Source organism: Fusarium subglutinans (genome assembly GCF_013396075.1).
Source record: "Fusarium subglutinans strain NRRL 66333 chromosome Unknown NRRL66333_c0000044, whole genome shotgun sequence".
In the NCBI taxonomy this organism is placed as follows: domain Eukaryota; kingdom Fungi; phylum Ascomycota; class Sordariomycetes; order Hypocreales; family Nectriaceae; genus Fusarium; species Fusarium subglutinans.
The window spans coordinates 266168-292987 of record NW_023502107.1 but is presented as its reverse complement, the minus strand read 5'-3'; the positions used below and the strand labels follow the sequence as shown (position 1 = coordinate 292987).

The 26820-nt window shown below is 47.7% G+C and overlaps 10 protein-coding genes across 10 annotated transcripts; 7 read left to right on the top strand and 3 right to left on the bottom strand.

Annotated features, from left to right (window-relative positions):
• Window positions 1-2683: 2683 nt before the first annotated feature.
• Window positions 2684-4719, top strand: FSUBG_4944 (HNM1-choline permease; the record flags this gene model as incomplete). Its single annotated transcript, XM_036682987.1, has 11 exons — window positions 2684-2772; window positions 2827-3031; window positions 3081-3150; window positions 3197-3352; window positions 3400-3565; window positions 3612-3707; window positions 3754-3996; window positions 4046-4137; window positions 4188-4384; window positions 4439-4484; window positions 4547-4719. The coding sequence occupies 11 exons, from the start codon at window positions 2684-2686 to the stop codon at window positions 4717-4719; spliced, it is 1533 nt and encodes a 510-aa protein (XP_036539630.1).
• A 385-nt stretch (window positions 4720-5104) lies between these two features.
• On the bottom strand, window positions 5105-6115 carry FSUBG_4943 (carbon-nitrogen hydrolase; the record flags this gene model as incomplete). The annotated part of the gene is made up of 2 exons (XM_036682986.1): window positions 5105-6001; window positions 6056-6115. The coding sequence occupies 2 exons, from the start codon at window positions 6113-6115 to the stop codon at window positions 5105-5107; spliced, it is 957 nt and encodes a 318-aa protein (XP_036539629.1).
• A 741-nt stretch (window positions 6116-6856) lies between these two features.
• FSUBG_4942 (Arginine metabolism regulation II) lies at window positions 6857-8888 on the top strand (the record flags this gene model as incomplete). The annotated part of the gene is made up of 2 exons (XM_036682985.1): window positions 6857-6937; window positions 6987-8888. 2 exons carry the CDS (start codon window positions 6857-6859, stop codon window positions 8886-8888), a joined length of 1983 nt encoding a protein of 660 aa, XP_036539628.1.
• Window positions 8889-9682: 794 nt separating this feature from the next.
• On the top strand, window positions 9683-11701 carry FSUBG_4941 (amidohydrolase ytcJ-like; the record flags this gene model as incomplete). The annotated part of the gene is made up of 2 exons (XM_036682984.1): window positions 9683-11158; window positions 11207-11701. The coding sequence occupies 2 exons, from the start codon at window positions 9683-9685 to the stop codon at window positions 11699-11701; spliced, it is 1971 nt and encodes a 656-aa protein (XP_036539627.1).
• A 1335-nt stretch (window positions 11702-13036) lies between these two features.
• FSUBG_4940 (uncharacterized protein) lies at window positions 13037-14375 on the top strand (the record flags this gene model as incomplete). Its single annotated transcript, XM_036682983.1, has 6 exons — window positions 13037-13069; window positions 13124-13369; window positions 13421-13623; window positions 13677-13771; window positions 13821-13991; window positions 14038-14375. 6 exons carry the CDS (start codon window positions 13037-13039, stop codon window positions 14373-14375), a joined length of 1086 nt encoding a protein of 361 aa, XP_036539626.1.
• A 546-nt stretch (window positions 14376-14921) lies between these two features.
• Window positions 14922-16718, top strand: FSUBG_4939 (Na+ H+ antiporter; the record flags this gene model as incomplete). Its single annotated transcript, XM_036682981.1, has 3 exons — window positions 14922-15162; window positions 15213-16015; window positions 16065-16718. 3 exons carry the CDS (start codon window positions 14922-14924, stop codon window positions 16716-16718), a joined length of 1698 nt encoding a protein of 565 aa, XP_036539625.1.
• Window positions 16719-16980: 262 nt separating this feature from the next.
• Window positions 16981-18929, bottom strand: FSUBG_4938 (cysteine synthase A; the record flags this gene model as incomplete). Its single annotated transcript, XM_036682980.1, has 7 exons — window positions 16981-17589; window positions 17637-17997; window positions 18053-18113; window positions 18163-18253; window positions 18304-18430; window positions 18495-18687; window positions 18737-18929. 7 exons carry the CDS (start codon window positions 18927-18929, stop codon window positions 16981-16983), a joined length of 1635 nt encoding a protein of 544 aa, XP_036539624.1.
• A 1384-nt stretch (window positions 18930-20313) lies between these two features.
• Window positions 20314-23856, top strand: FSUBG_4937 (tetracycline efflux (otrb); the record flags this gene model as incomplete). Its single annotated transcript, XM_036682979.1, has 12 exons — window positions 20314-20463; window positions 20511-20644; window positions 20690-20939; window positions 20992-21167; window positions 21216-21415; window positions 21465-21822; window positions 21870-21935; window positions 21990-22043; window positions 22096-22370; window positions 22631-22773; window positions 23565-23784; window positions 23834-23856. The coding sequence occupies 12 exons, from the start codon at window positions 20314-20316 to the stop codon at window positions 23854-23856; spliced, it is 2049 nt and encodes a 682-aa protein (XP_036539623.1).
• A 326-nt stretch (window positions 23857-24182) lies between these two features.
• On the bottom strand, window positions 24183-25159 carry FSUBG_4936 (uncharacterized protein; the record flags this gene model as incomplete). Its single annotated transcript, XM_036682978.1, has 4 exons — window positions 24183-24413; window positions 24465-24554; window positions 24622-24684; window positions 24740-25159. 4 exons carry the CDS (start codon window positions 25157-25159, stop codon window positions 24183-24185), a joined length of 804 nt encoding a protein of 267 aa, XP_036539622.1.
• Window positions 25160-25875: 716 nt separating this feature from the next.
• FSUBG_4935 (uncharacterized protein) lies at window positions 25876-26602 on the top strand (the record flags this gene model as incomplete). Its single annotated transcript, XM_036682977.1, has 3 exons — window positions 25876-26022; window positions 26072-26352; window positions 26410-26602. The coding sequence occupies 3 exons, from the start codon at window positions 25876-25878 to the stop codon at window positions 26600-26602; spliced, it is 621 nt and encodes a 206-aa protein (XP_036539621.1).
• Between the last annotated feature and the right edge of the window lie 218 nt (window positions 26603-26820).

Here is a 26820-nt window from a genome sequence, read left to right as displayed (position 1 = left end):
TTACCTTTACCTTTAAGCAGTCTTCCTATCCTCCACCTTATTTTTGACTTTCCCTCCTCCTCTTCCGGTATACTCGATCCCTCCTCTACTAGAGTTGGCATGGCGACTTTCAAGTCCCGTCTGGGCTCGAGACACTCCAATGACTGGAAATAATCATCCCACGGACAATCTTCCCATGACAGCTCCCCATCCTCCAAGCGTCGGGGGAGTTCATGAATTCCAGCCCAGAGTTGAGTCTGTTTGGTCTTTTCTATTCAGCGCACGCACACACTCCTTACCAGCAGATTGAGGTACTGTTCGTACAAGTAGTTTCAACTCATATTCAAATAGGTAGCTTTAAAGGGAAGGCAGACCCATAAAAAAGTTGCTGACCGTAACTTTTTTATGGGTCTGCCTTCCCTTTGAGGCTTCCTACTCTCCACAAGTGCCGTTATAGATCGCCAATTAGATCTTTGTGCTCGTCCACTGCGTTTGGTTGTCTGAAAGCCCAGCTGCTCGGGGAGCACGGCTGTGGATAATGGATCCATAGCTCACGAGGAGCAAATAGTCTTTGTAAGACTGGAAAAATAAGCTAAAGGTCTGGCAACGGGCCCCCACAGACCCCGGCTGTTGACTGACAAGAAGCTAGAGTTACACTGCGCATCCGAATATGAAAAAATCAATGCCCAAGGGTAAATTATGCATACGGTCTCTCGTCATCAATTCTATACTCTACCTCAACAAAAGAACAATCAATCAATAAGTCACTCCCAGCTAGTGTGAGGTAGTCTAAGATTGGGGTGTCACTTGTCATTGACCATCAATGGGACAGGAGGTCATAACATTGTTGTTCTTTCAACCCCCGCGGAATGAACTAAGCCAAACTTGGTAACTCCAAACTTCTGTCTCAAGTTTCTGCTTGGCCGTTGACCTTATCAATGAAAGTGGCTCGGAAACATCCTCAGCAGTTCATCTCAGCCCAGTAACAGTTGGCCAAAGTGGCAAACCGTACACCATGCCGTATCAGGTAATTCCAATTATACGCTGTGGCCTTTTCGATAACCTTTTTTTCTTTTTCTATAGACGAGCTCCAGATGTTCATGGGAAACTTCTCATAACCTGATTACTCGAGTCGATCAGCAGGGAAAGCTACTGCACCTTTATCACATTTCGTCTCATATTCCGGAATTGAAAGCTTGTAATTTCCGGATCTGGATTCCACCGAGAATCATATAGGGCTGGTGCTTGAGTAAGGCAGAGACTGTGATGAGGCAGCCTAGTTTCGGATCAAGAGATCTCTTTGCCGCCAGATGAATAAAGTTTGTTCTTTCCAGAATTGGCAATGCCAAAGATTACGATAAATGTCTGAGCAGCGTCAAGGTTGTATTGTGGTTTCGTACCACGCGTTGTTAAGTGAAGCATACAATCTAGAGAGTAGCTTTATGGTAGGGCAGTTTCGATTGTTCACTATATAAGATGACTGTTGTGGTCACAAGCTTAAATAAGACTCCAGAAATTACCTTCTACTACTTGAACCATTAAGACTACAAGTTTCTTCTCAAATACACCTCGTCGATTACGCCTCTTCTTTCAAAATGGCTCTGGATCCCATCAAGTACAACCACAAAAAGGCTCAAGATATTCTAGTTGCTCATGCTGGTGCATGGACTCAAGATGCCAGCTCCTCTCCTTCTAAAAGCGTGGTATGTCCAAGTATTTTGGTACACAAACCCTTTACTGACTGCGAAGATTTCTAAGATCGAGGAAAGGGTCGAGGCATCGAAGAAAAGCTCTGGTAATAAGAATTGAACCCTTGTATTACAGAGGCTCGCGTTCCGGACTGGCTGGAGTTACGCTTCTATGCGGAATGATACTCGAAACTAATGGAGCCTTCACGTGTGTTTCACTGGAAGTTTACACGATTTTGGCACAAGGGTTTTACAAAATGAACAGTGTGAGAGACCATAAATTATCATTCAAATACATCTCCTTCATATCAGGCATGTTAAGACAAGGAATATAAACTAGAATAGCTTCGGTGTATCTACATTAATTCTTACAAGTGAAATACGGGTATATTGATCTTATACTATCTTTATAAAGGGACGACCTTGGTGGCTTAGGACTTCACCGTTGGCTATGGATGTTACCGTTTACCCTGCACTACATTCACGAACCAACCAAAGATTTAATAGTGTTATTCTTATTCTCGCAAAAAAGTACTATGTACATATGTACTGAACACTATCCTTGGGAATAGCAATTTATATCTTATCAATATCAATTGGAATTCCTTCTCCTATCATCACCTCATCCTCTCCTTTTCGACCCCCCTTTAAACCCGTGATCCGATTCTAGAACAAGGGTGTCCCTTTATCTCGCAGCCTTATCTGCCGAGAAATACGGGACAATGGAACCTAAAAATACGCCTCATGCCAGTTTTCCTAAGCTATTGTTTACCGCTTCTGGTCTAGCCCATCATCTGATCAATTTCCCCCGCAACACGGAGGCGGAGGCTCATTACCCGCTGATTGGGCGCCCGTCGCGAGTAAGTTGCCGACCAACGCAACGCAACGCGCGATAAGACAGGACCAACGTTGGAACAGCTTTTTATATCTGCCTGGTCTGGTCTGGTCTGGGCTGGGGTAAAAGCTTAAACCTCATCTCTGTTCCCCTTACTCTACCGTAATTGACAGTAGCAAGTATGGCGAGCAATGCACCAGCCCAGGAGGGTCACCTCCAGAAGAGGTTCTCAAAGATCACTATGATCGGCATGGCTTTTGCCATTCTCAAGTAAGGAGTACCGTCGTGTCCGCCACACAAAAGTCGCTAACCAATTGAATGCAGTACATGGATTTCTCTTGCCGGATCAATAGGTCTTGTAATGCCATCAGGCGGCTCTGTCAGTTTCGTCTATGGCTTTATTTTCTGCGTTGTCTGTAATATTTGCCTGGCTGCAAGTGTTGGAGAATTGGCCTCCCTATATCCTACAGCTGGAGGACAGTATCACTATTCCTTTGCTCTTTCATCCAAGAAATGGAAGGGAATCAATGTGAGGTTTACCGAGTCTACTTTACAATGTATGTCGCTAATTGAAACAGAGCTTCCTCGTCGGATGGACAAATATTGCTGGCTGGTTGACTCTCAACACAACAGCAGCCTACTTCGGAGGTATATAACTAACATCGCCGACGAAACAATTGCTTACATACTATAGCCCGATTCCTCGCTGCGGCTGCTGTCGTTGGCTCTGGAGGTAGCTACGAAATTACCCAATGGAGCACGTACTTGATGTTTGTCGCTGTGTCTATCGTTGGCGTGTTCCTGAACATCTTTGGCTATCCCATCCTGAACCGATGGAACGAAGGCGCTTGTAAGTCGACCTACAGATCCCCTCCTATTTAAATTGACCTTTCTTAGTGTACTGGTCTTTGCTCAGCGTCGTCGTCATCAGTATCGTCCTTCTCGCTACCTCCCCCAAGACTGACGCAGAGTTCGTCTTCACCAACTTCTCCAATACCACTGGATGGAGTGATGGCACGGCTTGGATGCTCGGGCTGTTGCAGTCAGCTCTGAGCTTCATTGGGTGAGTATTGCACCGGTTTCTATCAGGAGTAGCTGACATTCTGAAGTTGGGATGCTGTGGCACATATGACTGAAGAAATGCCTAACCCATCCAAGGATGCCCCCCAAGCTATGGTTGCGGCAGTCTTGGTCGGAGGCGTGACGTAAGTTTTGATCAACCCCTCAAAGGCTCCGTCTAATTGTCCTCAGCGGAATCTTCTTCATCATCGTCATGCTATTTTGTTTCGTCGACCTTGATCTGCTGCTCGCATCGCCTACACAAAGTCCTCTTACAGAGATGATACTGCAAGCGACCAACAGCCGAGCTGCTGCAACAGTCCTTACTGTCGCCGTTGCTTTGTGTTTCGTCAACGGTGCCAATGGTTGTGTTACCTCCGGCAGTCGTCTTATTTGGGCCATGGCACGAGATGGTGGTACTCCTTTTTCCAGATAGTAAGTATCCTATCTCCATTCTCTGCACACATATAGCTAACTATAAAAGTCTGTCACATCTTCATCCCAAGCTCAACGTTCCTGTTCGAGCTATTGTCGTGCAGGCTATATTCAATCTTGTCTTCGGACTTCTTTACCTGGGTATGCTTCTCTTCTGAACCCTTTGCTTCTTACCACTAATGTACCCAAAGGCCCTGAGGTTGCTTTCAATGCTTATATCGCAAGCTGCACACTATTCCTCAATCTCTCGTACGCAGCCCCTGTGCTTATCCTTCTGATTCGAGGTCGACAAATGGTGCTTTCGCAGCCTCCTCAGTTTTCTCTCGGCCGTGTCAAAGGCTACATCGCGAACTACACCGCCGTCATATTTGTGGCTGTGACCTCTGTAGTAAGTATCCCACTTTGACGAATTTGAGACCTGATGTTGATATATCTACAACAGTTCTTTTGCTTCCCTCCTGCAATCCCTGTCAACGTATCAACCATGAGTAAGTCACTCCATGCAAACAAGTTAGCCAGAAGCTAACAGATTTAGACTATGTGATCGCAGTATTGGGCATATTCATTGTATTTGTAGTGGCTCTTTGGCTGGGAAAGAGAAAGTCTTATGAGGGACCCAAGCTTGAGTGCATTTTGGGGGAAGAATTGCCCGTGACAGCTACAGTGTCACAGATGGGCCCTAAAGAAATTTCCTCTAGCTCAACCTCGAAGCACGATGAATAATCGTGCTTCGTGGTATTACTGTACAGCGACGCTAGGATAGTGGGTATTAGCATTGGTTTAGCTAAGGAGCGTGGGATTTTGCCATTCTATAAAAAGCGGTATCTTTCTCGAGATTATCGCGACATGAACAGATTACTTTTAATATATAAAATAACAACCACCGTGGGCCTAATCGTCGGTGATATGGGTGCAACAAGACAAGAGGTATTTGACGCGGTAATTATCAGCAAGCTCGTCTGTAGATGATTACATCCACGAAGAAGTTGACTTTGCGAGCACTGAAACCCCAGGTTGTGTGTGTCTGCCTGGTTACATGCGAGAGGGGTTGAGACAGAACTGGCACAATCTGGCATTAAGTTACTTAGTAAGTATCGAGCATGATATCCTATAGCCTTGCAACCGTGTTCTTGAGGTACCCATAATGCCAATCATCCCTGGCCAAGTCCTGTCGGATCTGGTAATTACGTTCCGCAATATCCACCGTCTTCATATCGACATCCAAGATACGCATAGCCTCCTCGCCATCGGTAAAGCTCCCAGGCACCGTTCCAACAATGGGTAGTGCAACTTGACTACATCCAAAGAAACCCTCTGCCGCCGGCCCACCGGCGTTGCAATAGATAACAGCGGCAGTGTTCTCGAACGCCCTGGTTACCAGGGCAGATTGTATGAACATCTTCTCGCAGTCGGCGTTATAAGCAAGACCATCTTTGCACATATCAAGCGCCGTCCAGTATGAAGGAATTATAATGATCTTGGCGCCCGCAAGAACGAGCTGTCTGAAGGCTTCTGGGAAGGCAAGATCCCAGCAGACGAGGATACCGACTCGGCCGAGAGGGGTGTCGATGACTTGATGGGGATTGGGGGCAGCGTAATCATTTTTGGATATGTTCTTAGCATGGTCGACAAAGGACGTTAACGTGTGTCTCTCTGGTATCCAGAGGTTCGTCTTTGTGTAAGTGCCGAGGAGGTTTCCGTTATGGTCGATGAAGTCCGACGTATTTAGCAACGTGGGTCTGGCATCAGCATTTTGCTGATAATCAGATTCAGGGGCTTGAGAAACAAATGTGCCAGCGCAAATATTAATATGAAGCTCGGCAGCGAGGTCTTGATATTTCTTTCGATATTTACCAGCGTCCTCAGGGGAGAGTGCGAAAGATGGCTCTTCGGGGACCCATCCTGTAAGATGGTATTCTGGCAGTACCGCTAGTGCAGCACCCTGATCAGCAGCGATACGGATCTGCTCGGCAGCATGTGCAAAGTTATGTTCAGCATCAAGGGGCTATTAAACACGTAAGTGGCAGTCAAATAAAAGGATCATACGTTGGTGGCCGACCTTTGGCTTCATCTGTACAAGAGCCACCTTGAAAGAAGGACTTGGTATAGTAACAGCCATGATTGATAAGATTTCGATGTTGGAGCAACATCAAAGCGCGGGCTCCCTTGGTAAAAGATAGGTGAAGTGATACCTGGGCCCCTCGGCAAACATGTCCTCAGATAACCAAGGCCAGGTGACAGTAGCCGTGATCCTGTGCCGTATCCATGGCATAGCATTTGCTTCGGACTTCCGTTTATGGTATTCATTTCCTTCTCTAATTAGTACCGAGTCTGGTAAGGATTGGTGGAGCATCGTGAGTCTCGGGAACGATATGCGATGGCGATTTCCTTGGGAATATTATCCATTGCTTCGGATCGGATGTGAAATAAGTTGGAAAAGATAAGAGAAGCAATTCTTGATGAGGGAGGGTATGTTTTTAGTAATATTATCATGAGGCAGGTTTGCTTGGGATAGCTGAGATGTCTTGGAGACTTAGGTAGGGGGCGGATATATCTAGGCTAAGTTCCACTTTGAGACTAGGTGGTAGTTCATCACGAAACATATATGCTGTTTTCTTGTCCTCTGGGTCGCCAAACCAACCCACAACTCATAGACAGAATTATTGGGTATCAGTTCATAGCATTATAGTACACAATGGTTTACACGCTGGAATGTTACCTCGAGGCTGGAGCCGAGTCCCATATCCGGACACTACTGGTATCATCACGTGATGACAGCCCCTCTTAACTCCACATCACTCCATCTATCTGCACCTTGCCATCTCCACTCATCAACGCGGATACATCCCAACGGGTCGTCATGCTGTCCTCATCATACGCACCAGCACCAAAAACAATCACTAGATCACGCACTGGCTGTGCCGTCTGCAAATCCAAGAGAGTATGGCTACCCCTCCCGCTCATCCGAGCCCTGCCTGACCCCTAAATAGCTCAAATGCGATGAGTCCAAGCCCGCGTGTTCGCGCTGTGTGAGACTAGGTATCCCATGTCCTGGGTATCAAAAGCCGCTGCGATGGAAGGCTGGATCCAAGTCTCCGAAGGATGTTGCAGAAACACCTAGGAGCGATGTCACTGCTGAGCCGCAGCCGAGCTCGGCATATGTGCCTTATCAGACTCAGCCGGCTGAGCAGTTCGTTAACAATTTCTATGATCCGGAACTTATGGATCAACTCAATGATGCTATGAATCCCGGATGTGTTGATACGCAAGGCCAGGCAACACTAGATACAGCTTTACCTCTCATGCAATTCCCGGATGACGTGTTGCAGCTATACCCGGAACAGGCGCTTGGACAGACACCTGATACCATAGGCCAAGGGTCCACCGATGAGAGACTTTGGCCTGTCGCTACCATTAGTCCGATACAGCAGATTCCACCAGCGCAACCGACCTCACAAGCCTTGACCAGACAGGAGCGTCAAAACCAAACCGTCGAGACTGTTGGTGAGATGCCCTTGGCGCATGCCCTTCAGGATTATTCATCTGTCCTGGTAGAGTACTATTTCAAAGAGGTTTGCGGAATGATGTCTTGCTATGACAGCCCAATGAACCCGTACCGAACTACCATCTCGAATATGTGGTCTGGATCTCAATCACTTTACTACATCACGCAAAGCATGGCAGCTGCTTGTCTATCCGAAGTATCACCAAATTTCACTCCAGTCGGTCGCCAACTTCGAGATCAAGCCATGATCTGTTTATCACGAGAAGCTAAGATTGCTCAACTCGAGACATCATCTTTGTTAGCGTTAGTCATGTTGGGGATGAGTCTTTCGTGGCATGATCCCAGTAGTCTTGGCCAACTGCAATTCGACGTTCTATCCCGGATGGTCCAGTCCGCCGAGGCACGTGGCGACGCCCTAGCTGTTGCCGACAAGAAGAAGGAATTCTTCTTCTATAACTCTCTTGTTTACTGGAAAATGCTGCTTTCCTTCGTCACAGACGTGGATTCAAGCACAAGTCATGCCCAACCTCAACCCGCACCTCCAGAATGTCTTGACTTGCAAGAACCGCGTATGCCTCACCCGCAGACGGGAATTGGCATCGAAGTTCAAGAACTTGTTGCCAAAGTGGGGAGTCTTGTACGAAAGGAACGAAAGAGGATCCGTTCGCGGCGGTTCGTTTCTCAGGAGGACATCCAGCGTGCTCAAGAAGCTATGATTGCCTCGGAACAGCTGCATTCTGAATTGTGCGCAATTCGGCTGCCAACAGAAAACGACATTGTTGATGCTGGTGACGACATGACTCCAGCCAACCATCTGGTCAGCATCGCTGAAGCTTATAGATGTACAGGCTTGCTTCAGTTGTATCGCAACTTTCCGGATCTTCTGGTGCCTTATATACAATCCGGAAGCCCAAGCAACCAGGCGTTCCAGTCAGGATCTCCAGATGCTGCAAGCAACTATCCAGATGATAGAACATTGGCAGATACGTGGTTGACTTGTCTAGCTCTTCACGTGCTGGACCTCGTTAAGGATATCCCCACTACGTCTAGAAGCCGGTCTATTCAACCATTGCTCTTCGTGAGTATCTGCAGCGAGATGTCTTTGAATAGATCATACTGCGGGATCTCGAATCTACAGCAACCTCCTGTGGCAAGCATCGCGACGAGTACGAGGTTCAGAGTGCCTCTGGCTGGTCTTGATGTATTGCAAGCCAGAAAGACTATCATTTCACGTCTCTCTGCCTTTGAAAATATTTTAGCGGCAAAGCCTATTCGCCAGATGTTGACGCTTGTCAGAAAGACGTGGTCTTGCATGGATGAGGAGAAGCAGGATGTGTATTGGATGGATGTCATGATGGAGAATGGCTATGAGACTTTGATGGGATAGGATCTGTAGATTGCGATTGGTTATAACTTACATAATGATGATGTTTCGGGCTAATAGAGGCGCGACGGTATTATAATTGAACTTTGTTTATATCCAGAGTCGTAATTGCATGTAGTTGTTGATCGCGTGCGACAAAGTTAATGTTAGTGATGTCGTATTACGAGTGTCATTCACGTGGATCTACAGACCCGCAACCTTAACTTATTAGTTAACCTTAGATGTAGCCCAAACTCTACAACGCGCCTCACGAGATATCGTACCCGAATCAATCATTCGCAAACGTCTAGCCTTCAATTCTAGACCCGTGAGAGTTTCTGCCACAGAGATTATATCGCATACGACTATACTGCTCGTAGGTAATGATTCGCAACATCTGTATCCCACCAACACCATCTTATCGTCGTAAAGAATGCAGCGAATCATGCAGAGGCAGTGGGATGAAATGGATCGATAGTCTCTGAGGGATTTAGACCCTGCAGTAAGTTACTATTTAACTATGGTCTGTTGGTGTCCACTTATCTGTTTGGGGGGAAGCACCCGCTGGACTTAGCCATTTCCAGGCGATGCAGCCGCCGGAATCACCACGATCTGTTGTAGTCCCTGCACCATGGAATTCGGCCTTCTGACCCTCTTTGGACATGGAATATTACAGTGGTCTTCTAGCCGAACTCTCCGCTGGGAGACCCCATGTTAGCTTGTAGTGCAGGGACCATTGAGTAATGTACTTATACCAATGTTACGTCGCTCACGTCAGGCTCAATTGAAGGAGATCACCACCATCGACATCTTCAATCATGGCTCGTGGTCTTCTCACTCTTTGCGTCGGCGCCCTTCTCGCTACGGCGAGCGCTGTAAAGCCCATCGTCAAGCCGGCGGATGTAGTCTTCGTCAATGGCGAGATCTACACCATGTGTCCGTCCAACGGACATGCATCGGCTCTCGCCGTGCGCGGCGGAAAGATTGAGTACGTCGGCAGCAAGAAATCCGCCGACAAGTACATTGGCAAGAACACAAAGGTCATCGATCTCAAGGGAAAGATGGCCATGCCTGGTCTTGTTGACTCGCACATGCACGTTCTCTCTGGTGGCCTGTTTCTTCTCAAGTGCGATCTGAGCTACCAGACGCTGCCAATTGAGGATGTGATAGAGCATATCCAGGGCTGCATTGATGGCGAGACGGGCAAGACGGATGATGATTGGCTTGAGGTTGTCAACATGGACTATGCTGGTCTTGTTGAGAAGAGCGGAAATGTTGGAAAGAAGCAGCTTGACAAGCTCAACACCAAGCGACCCATCATCATCCGATCCAGCGACTACCATACCGTTCTCGCCAATTCGCGCGCCCTTGAGCTCTCCGACATCGACTCCGGCACTAAGGATCCCTCCGATGGCAAGATTGTTCGTCTTCCCGGCAGCCAGGAGCCCTCAGGTGCTCTCTCAGATGGCGCTTCTGCCCTCCTCGCTGGTCCTCCTCCTCCCACCGCTGAGGAGAACGTCCAGGCTGGTCGCGCTGCCCTCAAGCTTCTTCGCGAGGCTGGTATTACTACCTTCCAGGAAGCCGCTGCTGGTGAGGACCATCACACCCTCTTCAGCACCATCAAGGCTGAGGATGGTCTTTCTGCGCGCGCGTACTTCGACTACCGCATTGAAGCGCCCAAGTCAATTGATGGCGTTCCCGCGCTCGTCAAGGACGTCGTCAAGAAGCTTACTCCTTGGCACGACAACAAGGCCATCGGTCCCAAACCTACACTCAAGTGGCAGGCGATCAAGGCCTTCATCGACGGTGTCATCACTTATCCTGCCAACACCGCTGCTCTGATTGATCCCTACTGGGCGCCCGTCAACAGCTCCAACCTCAATGGCAAGTGGGCTCCCGACAAGAACTCTCTCAGCAAGCCTTACTGGAACCCTGCTATTCTCACCAAGACCCTTGAGCTTCTCTTCCTTGCTGGCTTTGACGCTCAATTGCACGTCGACGGCGATCTTGCTGTCCGTGTTGGTCTCAATGCTGCTGAGTCCTTCCGCAAGAAGTACCCCCGCAAGGACTTCCGTCTCGGCCTCGCCCACGATGAGCTGTCGCACGAGAAGGACTGGCCTCGCTTTGCTAAGCTCAAGGTCGATCCTATTGTCAGTTACCAGTGGGCGCAGCTCAGCTCATTCTACATCCCCAACACGTTCAAGTCTCTCGCCGACTACCGGAAGGACAATCTTCAGGCATGGGCTGAGATTGAGAAGGCGGGTCGACCTCTTATTTATGGGAGCGATTGGCCTGTAAGTACCGCCATTTTTTCACGTCTGAGACATGTCTAACACAAACAGATTGATCCTCTCGATGAGTTCCTCGCACTCAAGGTCGCAGTCACCCGCTCTGGTGACCCGCAGAACCCCAACTCCCCCGCATCCCAAGGCCCTCCCTTCGACGGAAAGTTTCCCGGCAACGGGATCTCCCGCACATCCGCTCTTCAATCCATCACCATCAACGGCGCCCGGTTCCTCCGCGCCGACAAGCAGATCGGCTCCCTCGAAGTAGGCAAGCTCGCGGACATTATCATCCTCGAAAACAACTTCTTCAAGGTCCCCGAGTCCAAACTCGGCCGCCAGAAGGTTCTGCTTACCATGGTCGGCGGTGAGGTGGTATATGTGGCTGACGGGCAGAACTTTGGCGTCAAGGCCAAGTTCCCTAACGACGACAAGACCAGCGCTAAGCTCGCCCGTCGAACTATCGGCGGCTTCAACGCCAACGCGCTGTCAGAGAGAGCCAAGGCCGATGCGGCCAAGCTTCGAAAGCGCGGCACTTGCGTTCATAAGCATTAATAAGCCTGAGTTAGGAAGATGGCTGTCAGGACATGTATACGAGTCACTACATTACATATAGAACTTTTAATAATTGAAGCAATTTGCAATATGAACTGATGTGCTGATTCAAAGCGTAACAATAGTCTCCTTGGCTGCAGAGTCTCGAAGAACAAAGCAAACACAAGATCGAGTCAAGTCCCTTGTTCCGCTGCACAATCTATCGGCTGACTGCGGCCGATCACAGGGATTCACCTGCAGCACCAGGCCCACGTTTATGCTCGTTTATGACTTCGGGTCTGTCGGGGGTACATGAAGACTGTTGGTGCGTATGTGATTGTCAGCCAATATTAACAAGGAGGGCCCGGCTCATATCTGCATCGACGGGTAGGATCCGCTGCATCCGTCTATCAGTCTATCCCAGTTTTGGACACACTAACGCGGAATTTCACGACATTTGTCGGTGATAACAGCCCAGAAGTGAGCTGGCGATATTGCAACTGTAAGCAAGGGGTAGGAGGGACTTCTGGTTAGACCATCTGTTCACTTTAGTCGGAAAAAGATCAACAAGAGTTCCGGTAGTGAGACATTGTCCGTGGGGACTTTGCAAAATGACCCTTTTGCTCAGACGAATCTTGAAAAACAGGAGTGCCCCTCTCTTGATATGATGATATCTTTTCAGCTCTGTTGGTTGGTTATGTGCTTTTTTGCTTCAGTTGTGGCTATATCTACGACTCATGCAGATTCTTGGCAATAAACGTGGATGATCGACTGATATCACATCAGGTCGATTCGATCCCTTTCTCGTCCCGACTCAGCTCAGCCCTACGTACTCACCTTTCGGGATGAAGGCTTTTCGATATCTCGGTTCCGCAGTGAGTGTCGACTAAAGTCAATGGTGCGACATTCTTCCCTTGCCACTGAACAAACAGGGCTTGAGCCTTGAGGATGAGATCCGTGCGTCAAGCTCGTGACTCGTCGCGCAACGAGATGCCACTTCCAGCGTGGTGGCCCGTAGGCGTGAACTCTAAATGTTCAGCCCGGAGCCCCTAGTCTAACGGCGCCACTTGATAAGCTTACAGTCAAGCTCAAAATAACGGGGAATTTCCGTCAGTCCACGATTGCCGGGGTTAGCCTTGGACTGAGCTATCGCCAGCTGTATTTAGGGTTTTTATCGTCATTGTCCCCCAGCAAATTTCGTGACGATCATTCTGTGTTTTCGTCTATTCTTTTACATTACATTACATTGCATTACATTGCATTGCATGGTCCGAACCCAAAGCACAAACATTCTTTATTTGTTTGCTTTTTTGGCTTGTTACTGTTTAATGCTGTAGTTTCGTCTGGAGTTTCACAATGGTCTCTGCGCCGTCGGGCGCCGCTGTGCTGGTAAGGTCCCCCTAAATTAACCCACTGAATTTAGTCCCTAACCCACCACTTTAGGCAGTGAACTTCATCCTTATTACTCTGGCTGCTGCCATCATCGGTGCTCGAATTTACCTGCGACTCGTCATACAGAAACAAAAGCTCGTCGCTGCGGATTGGTTACGGGTTGCAGCATGGATATCGGCATTTATTACGGCGTCGTTCGACATCATTTACATGAAGGAGGATGTGCTGAGGCCTGAGATCAACTATACCCTTGTTAATTGGGATGTCCCGCCGGAGAAGCTATCGAGAGTGCTACGGGTGAGTATCATCTTCACGAGTCGAAACAACATGAAGCTGATAACATTGTAGTACATGTGGGCCAGCGTCATTCCCTTCTTCGTGACCTTCTACCTCTGCAAAGCATCACTCCTCGTCGTATATCTCCAGCTGTTCCCACCGTTCATGACCAAGAGAAGGATCATTCTTTGGAGTGTCGTTGGTTATTGTGCATGCGCATTGATCGTTTCACTATGCCTGCAACTATTCCTTTGCTTTCCAATTAGAAGAAACTGGTTCGTCGTTTACCTCGTCCTTCCTCAACTCTTCTAACCTAACTTATACGCAGGTCCATCTTGGGGCCGGAGCCATTCTGTGATGACTTTGCCTTGGTCACTACATTCCAGGTTGCTTGGACACTGCATTTTGTTGGGAGTCTTTTGCGTGAGTCATCCAGACCTGTTCAAACTCACGGGTACTAATACTCTCACAGTCTTTGCTTTGCCATGGTTAGTTCTGTATAAGCTCAACATGCGGAAGAGGGTCAAGATCGGTGTCTACTGTGTTTTCCTTCTCGGAATAATCGACATTGCATTCTCCCTCACGCGCTTCTTGACAATCCAACTCACAGTCGTTGGAGACTTCCGTTCCATCACGACAATTGGTGAGTTATATCAGCTTTCAAGTAGGTCTCATCTAACGTGTCACAGAACTCTGGAGCGGACTCGATGTTTACATCGGCCTCATCATTGCCTGCCTCCCAGCTCTCCGGCCATATCTCCGTAGAAAGGGTTCCAAGTACGATTACAACTACAACACATCCGGCCGACCAAACAACTCCTCTGGCGCACCAGTTCGCAGAGCAGCACAAAGCGGCTTCGAAGAAATCGACGAATCACCATCTTTGGAAGGGGACCCTGGTCCTAGCCCATGGACAGGATCACATTCACCGGAGCTCACGGCAGGGTGGAGTGATAAGAAGAGCAATAGAAGCGATATCGAGCTTGTTAGTCTCGATGTAACGGCCAAGGATAGAACGATTGTATAAAATGAGATCATGTACATAGAAACCAACCAACTAATCACACTGTTCATATTCTATCGGAACGACGAGCCCTTGTTTAATTTGCAGAGTATAATTCAGGGTGAGCTAAATATCCAAGTGAGAGACGCGAACAGGGGTAGAAAGGATAAATTATCCAGAATCGACCAACATCTCTCACCCCTGTGAAGGAATGCATTGGCTATCTTGGCATTCAGGGGTCATGACTCGCAGGGCGGCCGTCCTCAGCCAGATGATGCGATTGGCTAGGATAACAGAGTTATGAGACGATGTGAAGAGGAGAGAAGTTGGAAGGAGAAAACTACACATATTTCACATATTTTATTTATGAGAATCATATGATTATTAAAGATACGGAGTAGTAGCTTATGATTTGCAGTTATGGTTAAGACCACATGCGACTTGGCTCAAGCCTCAACCATAGCATCTTCCTTGTCTTATTCCCGAGCCGACTCGGAGAATTAAAACTCCGACTTATCTAAACCCGCTTCGACACCAGACTAACAAAATGCAACCATCATCATCCACGAAATGGAAGCTTCACTTCCATACCACGAGCCTTCTATAACCGTCATTGCTATCCTGTCAAGCTTTCTTCTCCTTTTGAGTTTGGTTAATTATGGCCTCGATAAGATAGCATATTGCGGTCTAATTGGCCAATTAGCGCTAGGTATAGCTTGGGGAACACCAGGTGCAAAATGGCTCTCCCGGGAGATGGAAGATGCTATAGTACAACTTGGATACCTCGGGCTCATCCTTCTAGTCTTTGAAGGTAACTCAGATACATATTATGCATAGACTGGTATCTAATTCTTGGCTTAGGCGGTCTGTCAACATCTTTTAGATCTCTCAAGGCTAATCTTGGTCTTTCATCTATCGTGGCTACGACTGGAATTGTTCTTCCAATTGGCCTCTCTTTTGCAGTTATGCCTATGCTGAATGCTACTCCACTACAAGCATTTGCTGCCGGTGCTGCCTTGTGCTCTACCAGTCTCGGTACAACGTTTACTATCCTCGGCACAAGCGGTCTTTCAGCAACGCGTCTCGGCGTTGTTTTGACAAGTGCTGCCATGATGGATGATGTCATAGGCCTAATTATGGTCCAGGTTATCTCAAACCTCGGTGGTGATGCCTTTGATGCTATCACAGTCGTCAGACCTGTCGTTGTTTCTCTTGGCTTTGCTATCATCATTCCTGTTCTTTGCAGATTCATCGTTCTACCACTTACCATTCGACTCAATGCTTTCCGAATGGCCAATCCGACTTCGGTAATTTCAAAAGTTTTCGCTGTGAGTCAGACTGCTTTTGTCATTCATACCGGATATCTCCTCGGGATAGTCATTAGTGCGACTTTTGCAGGCACTTCAAGTCTCTTGGCTGCTTACATAGCTGGTGCAACTATCAGTTGGTGGGATTCCGATGTTCCTCATCTTGAAGCTCAAGAGATCAGCACCAATGCGACTGAAGCTACGGGAGAGAGTGTGGTTACTGTAGAGTTGGCAACCCAAGACCCAGCCCCAGAGGTCAGTCTTCGCCCCAAGGTCATGGAAGGCAGTTCAGGTGCCGAGATCTTTCATTACTACTATGAACCTGCACTTCACCACATTCTCAAGCCTTTCTTCTTCGTAAGTTCCTCGTCTTTAGTCCAATTTAGACAAATCTGACTTGGACTAGGCCTCTATTGGATTTTCCGTCCCCATCACAAAGCTGTTCACAGGCCCCATCGTATGGCGTGGCGTGATCTACACTCTCCTTATGATATTTGCTAAGCTTGCTTGTGGGCTTTGGCTTATGTCTTTCACAACCCCCTTCCGGGCTCTTGTGAAGCTTTCTCATAAACTTAGGCCCAAGATCAAAACCTCTTCCAAAGGATTAGTACCTGGTTCTCAATGCGTAGACAACTCGTCAGCTCGTGACGGGGCTAGGGCAGTGCAGGAAGGAGAAGAACGCAATGCCATTCCTCTGGAAGCCGTCACTGACACAGATATATCTCAGGCGCCTCCTCAAGTGCGTAACTCGACACCTAAACCTGAAAAGGCCTTGTCTCTGTATCCGGCGTGTATCGTTGGCATTGGCATGGTAGCTCGAGGTGAGATAGGATATCTGATATCGGCACTGGCTGAAAGCAAAGGCATCTTTGGTGCAACGGCGGGTGGCCAGTCCTCTGAGATCTTTCTCATTGTCACCTGGGCCATCACACTCTGTACGATTATTGGGCCTATATCTGTGGGATTGATCGTGAACAGAGTTAGAAAATTGGAGAATGGAAGTCTAAAGGAGAAAGGCGAGGGAAAGAAGAATGTTCTCGGGGCCTGGGGGGTTAGCTAGACTTCTCATCTCTGGGGTGACAAAGGGATTCACTTTGTATATAGATGCATTCGAAGCATAGTGTTTAGACAGCAGAGCCACATTCATGCCAAAATGACTAGTTCAGACTTGGAGCATTGCCATTGAGGAAAGATGTGTATCGGCGAAATATCGTTAACAGTTTTTCATAGTGTACGGGACACTCAAGTCTAGTGAAATCACTCTTCGTTTGCTAATCTCAGGTGTCTAAACTAGGTGCCCATCATCAAATCTCAGTAAACCACTATAGCGAAACGCGAGCAGACTGTGAGGCTCCAACACTAAGCGCCTCCTGATTCAAATCCACCCAGGGCGATGATTCTCGAGATTCAGCCACCGGCGTTTGATTTGAGCTTTGTCTAATTTTGTTCAGCGCTTGAAATCCACCTCTGATACTATCTGCCTCGTATCCTTTAGCCCTCAGGATACTGGTTGCAACTCGAGCACTGTCACCATCGTAACATGTGAGGAGAACTCTTCTTCCACTGAGAAGAGACTGTAATTCTGCTCCAGGTGCCTTGAAAGCCCCTTCAAGGTTCTTCCATAGCGATTCCAATAGTTTGGCATCGGAGAATGGGCTTGGTGCACTGCTTTGAGCGAAAGGGATATTGACAGCGCCTGGTAGATGAAACATGCTGAAGTCGTCAGCCTGGCGTAAGTCAATTATCGTAGTGTCCTGTTTAGGTCTCAGGATGCATTGCAACTCGATGGTGTTGACAGATCCAATATTAGGGTCGGCAAGAACCAAGTCGAGAAGTGCTTCTCGGTCAACGTCGAAGAAAGCATCGAGGGCTTCTGATGCTGATCTCTCCCACTTTTCATCGTATCGATACAAGTCAACTTTCAGAAGGTCCTGTACCAGCGTTAACTAGTTGATAGTAAGATCTCGATATCACCTACCTCATTCTTGATAGAGGGGAAATAGCTCTCTCCAAGCTTATCAAAGTACTCATTGATGTACTGGTAAGGCAGATCACAGCACAAGAACACACAGTTAATAGTTCCATCTGGTCCGGCAAGGTCTGGCAGAGAACCTTCAGTCTTGCGCTTCTCTATAAGTTGATACAGACCCTTGAGGTTGAAACCCGAAGACGGACCGCAGACGATGCCGTTTCGGCAGAGATCTAACGACAGGGAGAAAGAGTTGTGGGAGTCGACTTCTTCGATATGATCGACTGCCTGCTTCCAGGGGAACTGGACCGGGGCCATGAGAGCGAAGGACCGAGGGCCAGGGACTCGGTCGCCGGGTGCTGTGCAAACACTGAGCCATAGTTAGTATTGATTGATAGCATCATGCGAATGGTGGGTTTACTGACCCAAGTCGATATACTGTAGGCTTTGCGTCTTTGAAGTATGTGCCAAGTCCAGTCATAGTACCTATCTGTCCTTAGTTAACTAACTCTTAAAAGAGTGTGTATTGGCGTACCTGAGGTTCCCATGCCAGCACAGATGACGTTGATTTCCGGTAACTGCTTATAAATTTGCGGACCCGTCCACTTGACATGGGCATTCCAGTTCTATCCAAAGGTCAACATAAGCCTCGTGTCATGGATGACTGGAGACCTACGAGATCGTTCTCATATTGGTTTGGGTTGATGATAGTGGCATCTGACTCTTGTGCAAGTCTCTGAGCTGCTCTGATACCACCGCGTTCGTCAAGAGGCTCTGGCTGGGATGGGCCACCGAATAGCGTACTATAGTGGCGACGGTTAGAATGAACACCCGCTTGGGTGGCTATGGGTGGTCTGGTAGACTCACATGTCGATACCAAAGAACTGCATGAGCTTAAGCTTAGTCGAGCTCGTCTTGTTACTCAAGAATGCTCGAACGTCATCGACACCATGAATGGCACGTGAAATCAATGACATGGACAGGACCGTCGATCCTGAGCTGTATTCAACCACTGCCTTGGTCTTCCCAGGCACGACACAATTTTGAAGAAGGTTCAGGGCTATCATCTAGTCAGCCAAGCATACGAAATCCAGAATAAGGCTACGTACCCGGCATTGCTTTGACGTTGTTCGCAGGATGCATAGTCATCATCTTGGCATAGATACGCACTCCATCTTGACGATATGGATTAAGTGAATCGGGAATCTCGACAAGCGGTAGCGGCGGTGCCGATTCTGGATCGAAGTACTTCTGGATGGAGTCTTGTCCCTTGTACACGTTGAGGGGGTTGGGGCTGGCCATGTTGGAATAAAGTTATGGCTTGAAGACTGCGGAAGTAGAACCAACAGATTTTCTGGGTGCTAGCTTGCTATATAAGTCGAGGATCGTACGTCGCAAGCTTGCCATCCTTTGTGATATGGCCATTGGTTGGCAGCAGGATTTGCTCAGCCTCTGCATAACGCGTGGGATGTCTGGCCAAACAACACATCTTTTGCTTGAGTGTAACCGTATGCCCATCAGAAGACATGATATCCACACGTTTGCATGAGTAGTTTCTTGGGATCTTCGGCAGATCAAGTGAGTATTGTGGACAAAGAAAATGGGGATCACCTAGTGAAGTTGCTCCAAAGGGAAGCTCGCTAAAGTGTTTTACTTGAATTTTCCTGCTGATCGACAGATTTCCATCTCTAAATGGATTTGATCTGTCGAATTGCTCTAGTAAAGAAGGTCATTAAGGTTCTTGATGCTTGTTTCGATGATGCATTGGAGACTTGAAGTGGCGCATACGAGAAATTGACCATCAGGGTGGTGCCATTCATGAGATTACACGCATATGGGCAAGTTAATTGGCCAGATATTACTCCCACAAGGAGCTTTTACTGCTTCTTTTGACTGTGGTTTACAATAGCCTCGGTTATTCCCGCAAGCTTGTATCAGCCTTGGGAGAAAAGGACCCTGATAGATTTCCATCTGTGCGGCTCGAGGTGGAGATGCTTAATATTATCCATAACTTGATTACTTCTAGAAACACCTTGATAGATTTTTTTGTTGATCCTTCGTCTTCTTCTCTAAAAATTTGACAATGTTTTTGTTTTTGTTTTGTGAAGAAGCCATTGGTATTGATAATAGCCTGTGAGAAACTCTGTTGAGCATCGTGAAAGCCTCAGAGTCATCAACGAGCACATTTCTCGCGAATTTTCGCAAATATGCTCAATTACCTTGTATGAGAAAGTATAGTGGCGTGTTTTAGAGCCGTATTTAATCCCCGTTGTAACCTCATTCTTTGCAAAAACCGCGCTGTTGCAACCTTAGCTGCCGATCCCTAGCAATGGCACCTTTGCATCAGCTTAAGAGCCAATCGCACTAGACTTGCTAGCCTACGAGACTTGAACTTACATAAAAGCCATTCATAAAAGCAAAGGGGCAATAATAGCTCAAGGTACACGGTACGGTAGTTAAACGGTAGTTGGAGCGGTGTGCCGGGAAAATAACCTTGTTTCAGCCAAAAAGGTTGCGCAATGTCGATCCCTGAGCAAGTTTGAGCGAGGTTGAACGCTGCCCGAAAAGGACTTGTTCGCCTTCAAGGTGGCTCCCATTTTGCCATCAGGATTAAAGGAGCTCCCACTACATCTTTGTCCACCTTAGCTAGCGCTTAGACGGTGGATTCGTCGCGACACCATACACAATGGCAGAAACTCGTGAACAAGACACCACCGCGGTCATGAGCCGTAATACGGGCTCGGCAAACACTATTGCTGTCGATTCAGGTGACAATGAAAAGACCCATGAGTTCAATGAGCAGACGAACTATGTGCCAAAGCGAGCCATCATTACAGTAAGTACCAAACAACAATGATATCGCCCTGCTAACTGGATCAATAGATATTCCTCGCATGCGCAAGTGTAGATCTGCTGGCGTTGATGGACCAGACTATGCTAGCAACCAGTTTATATATCATCGGAAATGCCCTGGGATCGACAGCCCAGGTCTCGTGGATAGCAAGCGGATATTTCATGTGAGCATCATCAGCATCAGTGCGGGTGTAAACTAACAATACCAGAACTTCAACAGTCGGGCAGCTTATGTATGGGAGATTATCCGATATCTGGTCTCGAAAGATCATTCTACTATTAGGTCTTGCAATATTCTTCGTCGGATCTCTGGCCTCATCCCTGGCACAGTCTGTCTTGCAGCTCACAATCTTCCGGGCCTTTACTGGCATTGGAGGTGGAGGGCTTATGACAGTTGCGCAGCTCATAGTGAGCGATGTAGTCCCTCTGCGAGAGAGGGGAAAGTATCAAGGAATATTGGTAAGTTTGCTCTGGTCGAGGCCTTTATTATCATGGCTAAGAATATTCTGAGGGTGCCGTCGTTGCTCTCGCAAATGGTATAGGCCCTGTCATCGGAGGTGCACTCTCGTCGAGCTCTGCGGATTCATGGCGATGGATCTTCAGGATGCAACTACCACTGACGCTCTTGACGACGGTTTGTGTATTGTTCTTCATGCCATTAAAGAAAGTCGAAGGAGATTGGAGACTGTGAGTTCCAGCGGAAAATGCTACGGTTCCAACTGACGTGATGTATAGAAAGCTCAAGGCTGTTGACTTTCTGGGCATATTTCTCGCCTTGGCTGGAATGACCGTCGTCATTCTGGGATTAACCTGGGGAGGAAAGGAGTACTCCTGGAATTCCGCTCAGGTTATCGCAACATTAGTAGTAGGCGCGGCTGCATCCGTTGCTTTCATGCTATGGCAGTGGAAAGGTCCTCGATATCCATTGATACCGTGTAAGAAGCTCCATACTACAACAAAAAGCGTTCTCTGACATAAACTTAGTGCACATCTTCAAGTCGAAGATCGTCAACGGCGCATGCCTAACCATGGCCATCAACGGTTGGAACTTTGTTATGCAAGTTTATTACATCCCTTCCTTCTACCAACTCGTCTACGGCTACTCCGCCATCAAATCAGGAGTAATGCTCCTACCCATCACACTCCTCCAGACAGCCAGTAGTACTTTTTCTGGACTCATCGTACACTGGATCGGTCGGTACCGTGAGTGCATCCTGTTTGGCTGGGTATGCTGGGCCATAGGTCTTGGCTTGATGTCAACTCTTGATGAAAACACAGGCATTGGAAAACAAATAGGTTATTCGGTACTTATTGGAGTGGGTGTCGGTAATACACTGCAGCCGTGAGTTGGAATTGTGGCCTTCAGATTGGCTTGACTGACCACGATAGTGCGCTCATTGCTACACAAGCTGGCGTCGAGAGGCGTGATATGGCTGTTGTCACATCATTTCGCAAGTAAGTGACAGACCCATAACGTGCCCTCAAGACAAATCTGACCAAACATGATAGTTTCGTGAGAAACCTTGGAGCAACATTAGGACTTGCTGTCTGTGGGACAGTTCTGTATGTCAAGTCAAATAACCATTCTAACTAATATTCACTGAGACCCCTTTAGGAACAACGTCTTAGCAGATTCTCTATCATCCTTGAACCTAGACGGACATGACTCAAAGACATTGCTCGGGAACCCTCAGACATTTCTAGACACAGTCTCACACAGCGAAGCTGAAAAGATCCGCTCAGTTCTCATCCCAGCTTACAGACAAGGATTCCGTATAATATTCCTCATAGGCGCTGGCGTCGCGAGCCTTGCATTCGTGCTAGCGTTTTTCCTAATGCCACAGGTTGATCTTACTCGACCGGACGACTCCCGGCTCAAGGAGGAAGGTCGTAAGGCCTATGAGAAGAGAGAGAAAAGCTCAGTATAGTGGTCGTGATGATTGTGACTACATGATAACATTTGGGGAAGGATGTTGTCATCTGGGTTCTATAGACAAGGGAACTATGGCTAGTGTTTGAAAGACGGTTCAGGTTTTGTCCACGGAGAGTGTTTTTATTCTTCATACCAATATTGATACAACTACCGTATAATATATAATCATCGAAGAATTACTGCCTTTCCACCCAGCTTTGAATCAGACCTTCTCTAGTTTCCAGATACTCGACTAGAAACACGCTGTCATCCTCCAGTCTGGTATTTATCGAGGACCCTTTATCGCCTCGACTGACGCTCGCCATTGCAGAGCAGCTTCGTCCATTGAGGCCAAACTCTCAAGCAAGCTGGATCCTTGCTGTAGGTCTTTGATGCACCTTGCAACATGGAACTCATTAGTCCTTTTTCAGCCATGAAACTTTCAACATGCATTGATGAATGTATCGGTACATGCAGATTACCCTTGAGAACAAGGAACGTGGAGGCCGCTCAAGCTGAAATGTGCAGGAGAGAGGTCATGTGGTTATGAGCCAGGCCTCCCATTGTTGACCGGTATATGCAATCTCCTCATTTTCAGCCTCAAACTTTAAGGGTGTCTTATATATATTGGCGTTCTAGGCGCTTGTGTCACCCCAAATTATAATTGCTTACGAAGCGGCCTGGGACGGGGGTTATGATATGTTTTGCCAACCCAATCACAAAGGGCAACGTGTTGGGGGCTTGATCAACATCAAGTATGTGCCGCACTCTCCAGCTCACGCCAGGGCAGGTTATCAGCCTTCCTTGAGTAATGTAGCCTAGTTTTAAGGTAGCCCAGAAGATCGGCGATGCTGCCTGTTCAATCCATGGATTGGAAGGTCGGTTACATCGTAGCGCCCAACTCAGTGTCCTTCTCATCACACGCATGAATGCCGGGCTGTCGATGCTTCCATACCCAGTGAAGCGCTCGCTTTTATGAGGCACTCGCTGTCATGTTACGTGACAAAATGATAAATTTGAGCTGCATCCTGGAACAAGATCGAACAACTCAGCCCTTTCTCATACACAAAAAGACTTCCCAACTTTTACGCACCATCTAAACCCAAGGTCAATTCCCCTTGTTCTATTATTGCACATCGTAGTATGGATAAGGCTTATAAAACCCTGTCTAGATGTCGCTGTCCAGTACTCAGCCCAAGATCGATATCCCCTTTGATGAAGACTTTGGCGAGCACAGCGTTTCCCATAGCATCAGTCGCCGAGGACCGAAGGTGGTCAAGGTGAAGCACCAGCCGTGGAAAGACACCTACAGTGTCGGCCCTACCGATGTTCCGGCTACCTTGTCTCTTCATGACAAGCCCTTGTACAAGGGTGAGCATCTTGACGTGTCGTGTGGGTATCCTTCGGGTACTTAAGTGAAGCAGAACTTATCTGCTCATAGGGAGACAAGATATGGCCATATAGTCATCAGAACTTCAGTATAGCTTGGAGAGCTAGGATCTCGTATTTTTATCTTCTTACAGATTGAAATGAATGGCCTATTATTTCTGTCATCTTACGATACCGCACTACACTTGTGAACCGTACAACCGTCTATATTGGACTCAATGCCCTAAGCTCGAACCCTCCACTGAGCGCACTTTCAGAAACATACCACGACCTTTACTTCAATGCTTTCCCGTGCCCTTGTATTCTCTGAGGTATTTGTCAATTCAAAGCCCGTGTGAGGAGTTCCTGTTTAGTTAACAATGTCCAGTAGCCACCAGGAGATGTTGGTAGAAGGGCTATAACTAACGCGTTTTGAAGGCTGAGTCGTAGTTGGTAATAACAAGCAACTCATCCTTGCTCTGATCGGAGAGGTAGAACCATTTATGATCTGGGGAGTGCTTGAGCAGAAATGACTCGCTCACGAAATCTGGATAGATGTAGTCACTCTCGACAAGGTCGCTGTCAACGACAGAGCGCGCATCGCAAAGTGCCAGTGGGTAGTCTCGTAGGGGGGAAATAGGGGCCTTCAGAGGCTATGACATAGTCTGTCAGCTTATAAACTGTTGGACAGAAGTCCCACTCACCTCAGTAGCATGTGTCGCCAACGAAGAATATCCCTGCAACATCGGGATAGTTGAAACGAATGCGAGCCTCTGCTCCCGCAGGCGAAACGTCTAGCACAAGATCGGTTAGTATTTAATGTTTGGCTTGTTCCTACCGCGTTGGCTTCAACTCACCCACCTGAACAAAGTTACTTTGTGGGCGAATGCGAGGGTCCAGTCGATCCAGTCGCCGTTTGCGCACCTGGAAACACAATTATCAATTCCGAGGCACTTCACCATCTTGTGTTATATTGTACCTGGTATTGAAATGTCAAAACTTTGTCGGCCTTGAAATGATCTTGAATAAATTCTTCCAACTCGTTAACATACCGAGTTACGCTACCATCCGTCTTGAAGTCTTTCGTTGTCGTTTGCGTCACCCATTCAAAGCCATGGGTGCTCAACGAGACTTCCGCTGGGAGGGCTCTGGCGTCCTGGACCTCAACCGCGCGAGGTTCAAACCTGAAATTGGTCCTCGGCACGTCAGCAGAGACATTGCCCGTTATCTCGTACGGCTTGGTATCTTCCCACAGGGCCTCCGGCGCGAGATAGTTCACGGTTAACTTGACAGCCATAGAGATAGTAAGGTTGGTTTGTTGGTTAGGGTGAGATATAATAGAGTTCTGACGTTTAACAATGAGAGTTAGAGTCTGGGCAGTTCTAGCACTCTGGGGCATGTCTTTATTTATACCATAAGAGCAAGTGGCAATAAAGCTTGCGGGAGGGCTAAAGGTGGTGCTATTAAAGCATCTAATATAATTACAGAAATGCCCTAATCTCAAACGGCCCAAAATGCGGTCTTGCCACTCTCAAAGGAGTAAAGAGCAACTTGAGTTATTTTATCTTTATTGATTAGGGTACTGCTGCAGGTATCATTTGCCTTGGAGCCCCGTCTGACAGCCGCCGTCCGTCGACCAGGTGTGCCGAGATATTACTGGCGGGCCTCTGCAGAAAGCTCTACACGAGTAATACATCATCTTGACTCGTTCTTCCCACAATCTAAACGATATAAACCCTGGTATATACCCGTTTTGTGGTCATAATGTCGGGTCCCTGCCACGTCTTTAGGATATGCGGCTACTATGACGATCATTTTACAGTTTGACTAGTGAAAGGCCCAATCACCTTTATCGGAGGCATAAAGCCCGAGGTCGTTCTATTGGCTACTCTAAAGATCATGTTGATGGTGCAGGGCTTTCATGCACTCCTCGGAGAAAAGACTGGGGTTGATATGCGGTCATTGGCATGGTTCAGAGACGTTGAGATGATGGCGGAACGAGCAAGTGGCCACGGTCTCAGACTGACGGATTTTGCTTGACTTGATATAGTTTCTCTCATATCCTCCAGAAAACATATCTTTCAGGGTAAAACGCTCCCCAATATTATTCAAACAATGGCTGGTTTTAGCCAAGGCCATCAACGTGCTCTCCTCCCTGCCGCCGAACTTCCGCTTGCCCCTACACCCCGTATCGTCCTCCCGCGTTACCCCAGGGCTGGTGTCACGACTGCCTGTGAAACTTGTCGAAAGCGAAAGACCAGGGTTAGTCCCTTGCATACACTTCAAACTGGTATCTAATAATTTAGCGCAGTGCAGTGGGAATCGACCGAGGTGTAAAGGCTGCATCCGCGCTGGTTCAGACTGCAGCTATGCGCCTATGGATAAAGATCACGAGTTACGACAACGTTATGAGCATCTGCAAACTGAAAAGGTGGAATATAAAAGACTTGTCGACTTGCTACGATTACGAGACCACAAAGAAGCGAATGCCATTCTTGATATGCTACGCCAAAACACGAGCGTGCACGAGGTTCTCCGTCAAGCTGAGCACGGCGATATGTTATGCGAACTGTTCCTTGTGTCCGAAGATAGGTATGCTATATGATTTCTTATTTCTTGGCCTCATGGATTTCCTAGCCTTGCGTACAGACACCTTGTGACTGACCTAACCTCAGAGTATGTAATAGCTCGAGCTGGTTGCGAACCGTCGAAAGACCTCGCTCGCTGTCAGCTGATAGTCACTGAGCCGGCTTCTCAAATTCCCTTCCCATACTTGACCTTTGGCCATCTACCTGGGACCCATCTTACTGCGGCATTGCCTTGTCTCAGCTTCACCGCATGAAACTTTGTGAACCAGGCAGAATGATGAGTGGTTATGAAGCTCTTCTACTCAGGATGAACTATCAAAACGAATTCACGTGATGGGCATGCTGAGATAGCTAGCTTCTAAGCCTATACGGACTTTATGGGGGGCTCGCTGGAGAGACGCGGGTTGTGGATATTTCATGGGCATAGTTGAAGCTATCGGAGGTTACATTCCTTAGCTAATAAAGATGAGTA